Raw genomic sequence first — 10,524 nt, 5'->3', positions numbered from 1 at the left:
AGCCGGGGGTATCGGACCGTCGCTCCCCGAAAACTGCGCCCCGCTCGGCTGGAGGTGACAGCAGAGCTCTGTGCCGGGACAGGGAGGTTCTGAAGCGCTTTATTCCTTCAGTTCTTTCCAGCAGCCGCAGTCGCGCAGCCTCGCTTTTCCTGCCAGTCACTTCGCTACTACGACCCTGGACCAGACAGCTTCCTCAAATATTAAGACAAAAGGAAACGGGCAACATTCTAGACGACTGCTAGACTGTGTGGGGTCCCCTGGTGCGGCCCCAATCCTCCTCCCCCAAGTGCCTGCTTCTCCTCATTCAAGTGCAGCCACCTTCTCGTTAAGACGGACCTCACCCCAACACTCCCTCACTGGGAACTGGGATTTCCAGCCTTGGGTTTCTCCTTCCTCCGTTTCCTCTTTGTTTCACTCTTCCTCCATCTCTACTGTGGACTCGCCCTCAGGCTGGGGAGTCAGCGCTGCTCACTCCCTCTCCGTTTGGCCTCCCCAAACCTCTCTCCCTCGTGCTGCAGCAGGCGCTTGGAATTCCACATCTTATTCGCTAGTCCTCTCCCCTCAAATCCATCTGATCCCAGACTCAATTACTACTGTATTCCCAGAACCAGCTACTGGCATCAGTCTCCCGGTCAGCCCCCATTCTTTCAGACAGTGGCACCAGAATGATCCCTGCTCAGCCATTGCAGTTGAGGGAACTCTTCGTTACCATGTGAGCAGGAAACTCCTCCCATGAGCTGGACTCTTGAACGGGACTCTCTGATGTCCCAACAAACACCAACATGTTTGCCAGTTGTGAAGCGGTGGAAGTGTGCTTTATTGTTGCTGTCATTACCATCATCCTCACGTGGGGGCCTCCACTCAAGACACTTGAACTGCCCTGTTAAGAATTCATAAATTATTTCTTACATTAGCCATGAAATTGTAAAAGGTGTCTATATCCGTGAAATTTCTGGGACTGATGTTCTGTACCATGAGCTTAGACATTCCCTATCATCTGAAGGTATTGGGAACACAAGGCAGGTACAGTGTGTAGCACAAAATGTGAGAAGATCAAGTTTCTCCTCTGCTCTGCGCTGGTAAGAACTCGGGCTAACTTGGAAAGGTAAGATGGAATCAGAACTTTAAACACTGGGGAGCCCCTCAAAGTTTTTGAGCTGGGAAGTGATAGAACAGCAAACATCTGTTGAGTACTTACTATGAGCCAAGCCCTGTGTTAAGCGCATTACCTGCATTAATTTAATCTTATTGCTGTCCTTGTTTTTACAGATTAGGAAACTGAGGCTCTGAGAAGGTAAATGACTTGCCCAAGGACACAGAGTAAGGTGCAGAACTGGGAGTCCAACCCAGGGTAAGTCCAAAGTACCACTCTTACCCTTTCATACAGGATGGGCAGCTATACTGCTGTTTGGACTGGCCAGCAAAAGCTGTCAGCCCGCTCAAGAGCAGGGCTGAGGAAAGGACTGCCCAGTCACCTGGGCTGGGAAGTATTCCCCAGGTCATGGTCTCCAGGTATCAGGCAAGGAATGGTTTAGTAGGTCTTCCTCGATTGGCTGCTTCTCTGGCCAACGAATGGTGCCAGCTCTTTCATCAAGAGAAATGCTGTGCTTCCAGCAAACATTTTTAGAAGCCCTTATATGCCTGGTCTAGCAGACTTCATTAGTCAAAAGTGGCTCAGAAAGGCTGGACCTGCAATGCATTAGGCAGATGGGCCAAAAGGCCCTATCCATATACTGAGCACTGGCCACCCAAAGGAGGGCTGGATGTATTTTACATCCTGTGACCAGTGTTGAGAGGTCCAGTTTTATCTGCTCATCACTGTAAAGAATCATGGACTAGAAGGGAAAAAAGGAGGGCTCGTTCAGTCTGCTTGTGTGGCGTGGATGGGCTGCTGCTCTTCCCAGCATGCCACTCCAGTTCTCTGGCTCTAGTTCTTGCCAAGCTTGGAACTACACCCAAGAAGCTTGGGAATCCTAGAAAGACAGAGCAAAACACTGATTCTAATCCTGCATACGTGAAAATCGTCCTTGCCCCATATGGAAGTGTATATTCACTTCATTTATATCAACCCTGGGCGGATTTGCACCAAGGGTGTGTGTGTGTGGGGGGGGGGTAATCTTTATTCCATAATATTCTGTTTCCCTTTTTAAAATGCTCCCTGGCAAAAAGAGAGCATTTGGAAAAAATTAGGCAAAAATAATACATAAGACTTAACATGGAACCATTCTGGGCACCCAAGAGATAAACAGTCACATTTCAACTCCCGACCAAGCCAGCAGCTGCAAGAAGTTGATAAGGATGCGGCAAATGGGGCTGGGGAGCAGAGGAAAGCACATATTAAAGCCTTTGAAAGGCTTGAGTTTTAAAAAGAAGAAGAAAAGGAAGTACCTCCTTCTGCTTTTTACCTCCATCTAGTTCCTTTTGCATTCTGTGAATTTTAAAGAATTACAGATGGGTTCTGACTAATCACGTGTCGCTGCCATAGCTGTCAACATTCTAGTATTCTTCTCAATTTGCAGATGTGGTGAACTCCCCCCAAAACCTCCCAGCATTTGAGTTGTGCAGGAAACAGAGACGGGTGTGTTCCGTGGGCTCAGTGCACGGGAGTGCGCAGCTCCTGCGCTTTCCTCCATCCTGGAAAAGGCTTGCTGAGCATTTCACTGTCGGGACAATACGACAGAGTCTGAAGAAGATGGTGTGCTCTTGCTGCCAAGACAGAGGAGAACGCTGTCCCAGGTTCCTGCTCCCCTCCTCTATCAGCCTCCTCTCACTGCATCCTGTCTCCCCACCTCCACCCCACTCCCACCCAAAAGAAAGCTAGATTCTGAACTGGCCTGTCAGGCCTCCAGGCCTGTGTGTTGAGCGGTGCACGACTCTGCCCTTGACAGTCAGGGTAGATGTGTATGTGTGTATGTATGTGTGATATACGTACATTTTCAGCAGCTGAGAGTAAAGTGTCTTGAGAAAGGGGTGGTTTTTATCACTTGTACAAAGGTGCCACTTGCACTGGGGGTGAGGCGTGATAATAGAAGCGGCAATTCACAAACCCTGAGTTTAGCAAGCCAAAGTCTGGGGCAGGACTCCAGGCCCCCAGGGCACAGCTCCGTAGACAGAGTGGCTGATTAGCGAGGAGAAAGAAGGACAGTGGACTCTAGTCAATGTAAACAGCCATATTTTCAACATAATTTACTACAGGTCTCTGAAGTGTATATAAAACATTTTAGTGCAACATCTTACAAATAGTTTTCCTTTAAAAAAACAAACAAAAACAAATCAACAGCTCTCTACATCATGCATGGGTAGTTTGCCTACCCTACCTCTTTTTTTTCTTCTTCAAAAGTTAACGCAGAGAAACCATTGTTTGAAAAGAATATGAAAACTTGCTACAGAAACACCCTAGGGAAAGAGGGTGTGGTCATATCCATGTCCTGGAACGGGCCTAGCACAGTGTCGTTTTTCATTAATGCAACATCGTAGATGTAGATAAGTCAAGAGAGCAGTCGGCAGTTTTCCTCTGCGTGTCTCTCCTGTAGGCAACTTGCAGTGAGGTTTCCCAGCCACCGGAGGCCACCATTATCACTCATCTGACGCCACATTTCCATAGAAATGGCCAAAGAAAGAAGGTCCTGGGGATTTTCTTAGAAAGCTGAAAAGCTCACCCTTTGACAGTATCCCCTGGCCCAATAGAAAACGCACAGGAAAAAAAAAAAAAAGTTATTAAAATACTGGCTTCGGTTTCTTTTATTCCTTTCAAATCTCCTGCAAGTGCTTCACTTACTTATGTGCAGCACTGGCTTTTCTTTCTTCTGTGAACCAATTCAAACTCAGATCTTCATTATGCGTCCCAGTTCCAGCCAGCCCTCCGGCATCTTTCCTTTCAGACAGAGGGAATGTACATCGTCTTCTCGAGCTGACTCTATGAATTAAGGGCCAGCAATTTCCCACTGAAAGCCCACACCCTGAAGTGAAGAAATGGGGCCAAAGACCGCCTTATTTCCTCAACACTGCGCCTGCTGTGTACCTCTACAGCATTGATGCAGCACAAGAAATGGGGATGAGCACATGAGGCATCAGTGGGATTCAGGTGGCCGTGCCTACACAGTCTCACAGGAGAGGACTGGTGTATCTGGGAGGGAGAGAAGGCAGGCTATGTAAGCCCCTCAGAAGACGGTTGGGCAGTTGCCTTGCTTCCCCCTTGGCTATGACACATCAAAGCACCTGCCGAGCACCCAGGCCCCCTGCACACCCGCACACGCCAGTGAGGATCAGTACCCATGTGGCCTGGAATCCTATAGCGCTCCCCTGGAGTCTGTTCTGTCCCAGAACAGGGTTTCACACTAATCTCTCTGGTAAGACCTAGTTCCAGAATCCCTGGAGGTTTTTTCCAAAGTGGGAACTCCCTTGGGATTCAAGCTGCAAGTTCATAAGGAAGGGAGATGGAACTTGTGGCCAGCAAAATTTGAGAAAGCCAGGGCAGGAAAACATCTTCACGGAGTGCACAAAAGGAAACACTTGCAACCGACGATGCTCCGGAGCCCGGCATCTTGCCCAGCAAGTGTGAAATAACAGGTGACACTGGCCTTCGCCAGGCTTTAAGGGGCATTCAAATGAAAAGCTGCCATGACAGTGAACAACCAAATCACCTAAAGCCACAAACAAGAGCTAAGAAAGGGAAAGATAAAAAATCCACGGACAAAGGCATGTGATCACTTTCTGCTGAGATGAGGTAATCCATAAAGATTACAAAGGGCTGCGTCTGGGCCTCACCTGGGCAGATATTCTTATGGCAGTGAGATGCAGGTCAAACGGCGAAGAAGAGAGACATCAGTATCTTTGAGAAAAATCTAATTGGAAGGAAGAAGGAAAACCTAGTCTTCGTATCTCCAGGGAGGTAGTTATTCCTCCCTGTTCTATAGTGGCTGGCTCTGGAAACCCCCCCCCTCACTGCTGGCTGACTGTCCCAACGTTCACGAACCTTAGCTGTCAACCAGCCCCAGTGCCTCCCGACAGTGTATGTGGGGGCTGCTGGGCCCTCTGAAGGCTCACTGGCCATTTTCCCTTAAGAGTTTGGCAAAGCACCTGAAAATAGAAGCCCACCTGCTCGCAATTATCAGTCAGAAACTGCCCTTGCAGAACAGACCAAGCCAACGACCAGCCTTGGTTCCTTCTTTCACTAATCAGTGACTTTGATCAATCTGAAAGTCAGTAGCTGCCAAAAGCAGCCCTCTGCCCACTTTAACTTGCAAAGTGTGTGCTGTTTGGAGCTTCTGACTCGTTCTCCAACAGAGTCTGCTCATTTTTTGGCAAGGTTGGGATGAAGCCTATTGCCTCCCCAACAGATAGGCTAGGCTGGGCGCTATCTACTCCTAGTGGGGTTATGCAGGATTTATCTTGTACATACAGTTCTTTGAAGCAAAATTCAATGCTTTCATCTTGACTACAAAGTGGTTCCAACAACTCCAGCTGAGGGAGAATATAAGATACAAATTGGGCCCACACTACACATAATTTTCAAGTCTCGTTAAGGAAGTAAAAAATGTTTGGGTATATTTTGATCCATGGGTGGCATTTTCAAGTGTGCAAAAATGAAAAAAAGTCTTGGAAGAGATTCCTTTGCGCTATAAAGTTCGTCCTTCCTGCTGCCATCAGTCGTATTTAAGGGTAATTTGTCCACAACATGACGGAATCCAAAAAGCGTAAACCAAAGGGATTGAAAAAGCGTCCCTTACAAAGAATAAGAACCCCTGTAACATCTATATCTGAGAATACTATATAAACCAGTGAGTAGGCGCGGCACCGGGAGCTACTCACCACATTACCGAAAACAGAAACAAGCAACCTAATTCAGCAGGATGGCGCCATCTGCTCGAAAATAGCTAACCAACCAAGACTGCCACCTAGAGGCAGTCTGCCTCTGGCTGAGCGGTGACTGAACACTTCTCAAGTCCGACCGCGTTCTGTGGGAGCGCCCCAGAGGTCGGGTGCTGTCCGCTGTCTGATCGCAGAGCAAGAGGCAGGGGGGAGAGCCTCAGCTCCTCTGTGGCTTATGACCGCCAGGGGTCCCCTTAGTCTATGGCTCCTGGGTGGATACTGAGCACAGGGGGCTCCAGGCAAGTGGGGGAGTAGTTGAGGTGTGGTTCCTTGATCCACAACAGGGGCACCCCATTCTTCCCGTCGGAGTTCTTGCTGGAGTTCCGGCTCTTGAAGCGCACCAGCAGGATGGTGATGATAAGGATGCCAAAGATGGGGAAAGGGTAGAAGAAGACGAAGTAGAAGAGTGCGTCGTTGGAGCAGATGCTGGACTGCAGGGTGGAACCTGAAAAGGACCGAGAGGGTGACAGGACAATGAGGGCTGGGAACCTGGACTCTCACTCACTCCTGAAGACCCCACCCAACTGCATGGATGCAACTTGGCAGGACTCCTGCATCCACCCTGTCTTTCCCCTCCTGCCACTACTGGAGAGGGCAGACTACCCTGGTATTCTTGTTTTCACAACCCCATCTCTTCCAACACAGCTGGAAGTTCAAACAAAGCCATGCCTCCATTTCCCACTAGGAGTCAGTTGTATTGCTTGGAAAGCCACACAAGAAAGTGTAATTGATTGATTGTGAACTCAACTGTATCTGGGGTGGTGAAGATGCTGAATCCACTTCAGCCTGAACCTCCTTCCTGGTTGTATTTTACGTGTCCCTTTGCACTTAGTTCTGCTGCCGATGTCCTTCTTTGGAACAGAACACATTCTCTACCCACCAGCTTCTGAGAGCAGTTTTACCAGAAATGATGCTCATTTGATTAATGTTATCAATTAAAAAGTCGTTATGGACCACTTACAAATGTCTGCAGTGTATCTGTGGCTGCACGGAACACAGTGTTAGTTATTCCTGGATACAGAGGAGAATGAAACCTCACACCCCTGACCTCGTCAAGGACTGCTGCTCTGTGACAGGAGCCTGGGCTCTGGGAGGCTGCATTTTCTCTGTAAAATAAGGCTGCTGGATGATCCCTGTGTGCGATGAAGTTTACTAAGTTTGGACAGCCACAGTGGGCTGAAAAAAATGTGGTCTAAACACCTTCCCTTGTACTTTTGGACAGTGGGTTATTCAGCAGATCGTTAGAGGGTCTAAGTATGATTTAGGGGTTTTTGGGGGGGTTTTTTGGGCTTTCCTTTCTACCGCATAGCTGTCGCTCATCAGTATGATTAAGAAAATTTAACGCACACTTACACTCACTAGATTTCCAAGGTCTATGAGACTGGTGATATCAAACACTTTTGACCAACGAAACCTCAGTTTCATAAGGTTCTATTTAATAAACAGGAGGTTATCAAAGAAAAGAAAAAGCTGACAAAACTGAAAATGATCTGATAAAATGTTGTGATTGAGAAGAAGTTGAAATTTTTAGCCAATTTTTAATTTCTGTATCATAGGCTAATTCTACTATAACAAACACCATTTTCAGTCTGATAAATTCCACATTTTGACAGAAGGCCAACCAAAAGAGCTCCTCGTTAGGGCTAATAATTCAGGTCAGCAAGAATTTCCTCCAGTCTCTGTTCATGAGTCCCTCGGTATTATAAAAACATTGGGTTCTGGATCATTCTGTAGCAACAGCTGTTGGCTAACAGAGCTGCTGCTAAGCTCTTTCCAGATGCTCTGTAACATCACTGCCCTTCTAGGCTGGTCTTCCCAACTAACCATGCAAAATCCACCTAATCCTCCAAGTTACCCTCCGAAATAAAAATGACTCAGGAACTTGAGAAAAAGGGAGAATGGCAGTGAGGTACTCAGACTTCATTTTATTTTTTCTTCCTCTTCTGCTGCTGATTTGCTAAGAAGAGACTAAGCTGGATATTCTAACGAGTTAACAAGGTAACATCTAACAATACACTTGTATAATGAAATCCAACGAAAATTGAATCTGGTGGAGCATCAAGCTTATTATAAAGATTATCACTTCAATTATCACTTTAATTCCTCTCTCTATTTTTCCCAAGGGCAATCAAGGGTCAGTTATATGAACTGGTTTGTCAAATCCTAAATGCCCACAACAGGCAAGAAAACTGCTTAGCGGTCCATCATCAAGCTCTGATTTTATCTTCCGGACAGCTGGAATCAACAGTGACACCCCCCAACCCTGAAAACTGGAAAAACTCACTTGTGTCCAGAACCCGGATGCCGATGGGGGCAGACTCTTCCTCCGTCAGCCGGTACCATTCCTTCTGAGGGCTGGGCAGCCACTCCTCCACGCGGCAGGAGTAGTTGCCCGTGTCCCGAGGGCTTGCCTGCAGCACTGTGAGCCGGTAGAGTAGCGGGGAGAGCCTCTGGAAGCGAAGCCTGCCCTCCCAGGGGCTGCCCTCTGGGCCAAAGACAGCGTCTGGGCCCACGCTCAGCAGGGCCGTGCGCTCTGTGAGGTCCTCTTGTTCCTCTTCTTCCCCCTCCTCTCCTTCCTCCTCCCCATCTTCCAGGCCAGGGCTGCCCCTTTTCCCTCCAGCTTTAGTCCTCAGGGAGTACCAGGCCACAGCGAAGCGGGAGTCCTGGCTGGAGCGAGACACGATGCTACAGTCTAGCTGGAAAGCCGCCTTCTCGGACACCGTGGCATTGGGGACCACCGTGTCCACCTGCAGGGCGGCATCTGGGGGAGATAAGGCTGTTTTAATTTCTGTTCAAAACAACCTAAATGTCCACCACTAAATATGTTCTAGTAATATACAAGAGGATTCTACGTATCCACTGAAAGGAACAAGGGGGCGTTGTGTGCAGAGAGGTGGAAGGAGATTCAAGAAAAATTGTTACAGTACAGCACACTGTGTACTCTATGCGTCATCGAGTGGAAGAAAAGAGAAAATAAGTTTTATACTGACATAAGAATCTGTTTATATTTGCATGGAATATCTGGAAGAATGCACAAGGAGCTGGTAACATGGATGCTTATAGGAATCCAGGGAGGGAGGGACACTTATTTTCACTGTAACCCCTTGCAGTGGGGTTGAATAGTGTCCCCCCAAATTCATGTCCACCTGGACCCTCCGAATTTCCTTAACTGGAAATAGGGTCTTTGCAGATGTAATTAGTTAAGATGCACTTATTTGGGGCAGGCCTGGATATAAGAAGAGGAGAGGACACAGAGAGACACACAGAGAGAAGGACACGGGAAGGCAGAGGCAGAGACTGGAGTGATGCAGCCACAAGCCAGGGAACACGGGGCCATGAGAAGCTGCAAGAGGCGAGGACGGACCCCTCCCTAGAACCTGCAGGGGAGCAGGGCCCCGATGACACCTTGATTTCACACTTCTAGCCTCCAGAACTGAGAGAGAAGAGATTTCTGTTGTTTGAAGCTACAATGCTTGCGCTAATCTGTTATGGCAGCCCTTGGAAATGAATTCACCCCATCAGCAGCTTTTGAATTTAAACCGGGTGCATGTAGATTATTGCCTACACCACAGGGAACCAACCCAAGCAGGTAAAACTTCTCCAAGGATTGAAGCTAAACAAAAGACAATAAACCTGAAAGGGCCCCTCACCCTGAGTATGGACCCCCAGGAGGATAACACAGACAGTGTCCTGACAGAGGTGGGAGATGAAGACTAGCCACAGAGAGACACCTGAGCAGGTAAAGCACATCCCACAGACACCACCAGACAGCTGTATCTGTTTCTTTTGCGGGTTTTGGCTCACTGGGGTAGGTTCTAAACAAGTAATTCACTCCCTACCTCCTAAAAGGCCTCCCTTTGGCTCTGTTTATGAAATGCTCATGAAAGATGCCAATGTGGCATCAACGAAAGTAGAGAGACCAAATCGGATTCTACTTGGATGACAACCAAACAGGAGCATTTCCCAAGTACCGTCCTGGGCTTTCAATGAAGTGGCTGAATCGGCGTGCCAGTGAACACAAAGCTGGTTACCACTGCTTCCGTGGGGCTCTGACAAGCCCCTCCCCACCCCCCTCAGCACATCTGGAACCTTGTGTGCACCGCTGGACACAAAAGCTTAGGAGACAGCTATAGGTGGCAGGCACGGTGCATCAGCCCAGCTCTCACCGGGGCTAGGGAGAGATGCTGGAGGGCGGACAGCAGCAGGACGGGAAATCAGTTTACAAGTGACTCAAACTCCCTCACTCGTCGCCTTATCCCTCCAGGGAGCAAGGCAGACATGCCAACAGAGAGAGATGCTGTGCAGTGAGGGAATGGACCCATCATGGCAAGGTGGTCAGGGACCGTGGGACATTCAGTTCCCCAGAAGGGCCTCTTCCCATCTACTCTCTCTTTGCTGTCTTCTTGTCTAAAGCTCACAATTTTTCGGGGCCCCTTCAAGTGCCCTGTCTCTGTTAATGACTCAAGTTTTTGGTTTCCCGTGTCTGTCCCCTTCTAGAAGAGGCCAAAGTATCTCCCTGGTCAGCCTTTGACACTCTTTCCTTCCTTTTCCGTGTGTAAGCTACAAGAGAAAAGTTCGTCCCTGCCCCTCCCCGAGGCCATGCTGATGCTCCCATGCTGTGACCTCGACCAGTGACTCTGGGCTGTGGGTGAG

General features: G+C 48.5%; 1 protein-coding gene across 3 annotated transcripts in view; it reads right to left on the bottom strand.

The window, feature by feature from the left end:
• Positions 1-3,171: 3,171 nt before the first annotated feature.
• The window catches only part of IGSF3 (immunoglobulin superfamily member 3), a 98,553-nt gene continuing 91,200 nt past the window's right edge, over positions 3,172-10,524 (bottom strand). For 2 of the 3 annotated variants that reach the window (XM_029230454.1, XM_029230453.1), the window contains 2 exons: positions 8,156-8,632; positions 3,321-6,316 (listed from right to left, as the gene is read on the bottom strand). In XM_029230454.1, the coding sequence (XP_029086287.1) occupies positions 6,066-6,316; positions 8,156-8,632 (728 nt within the window). In that variant the 3' untranslated portion in view covers positions 3,321-6,065. Of the gene's footprint in view, positions 6,317-8,155; positions 8,633-10,524 lie in introns of all 3 variants that reach the window. The other variant, XR_003794612.1, reaches the window with a different exon arrangement.

Source organism: Monodon monoceros, unplaced genomic scaffold (genome assembly GCF_005190385.1).
Source record: "Monodon monoceros isolate NGI ecotype Baffin Bay Population unplaced genomic scaffold, NGI_Narwhal_1 Super_Scaffold_18, whole genome shotgun sequence".
NCBI lineage: Eukaryota > Metazoa > Chordata > Mammalia > Artiodactyla > Monodontidae > Monodon > Monodon monoceros.
Note: the sequence above shows the minus strand (reverse complement) of the source record. Positions and strands in the feature narration are given on the sequence as shown.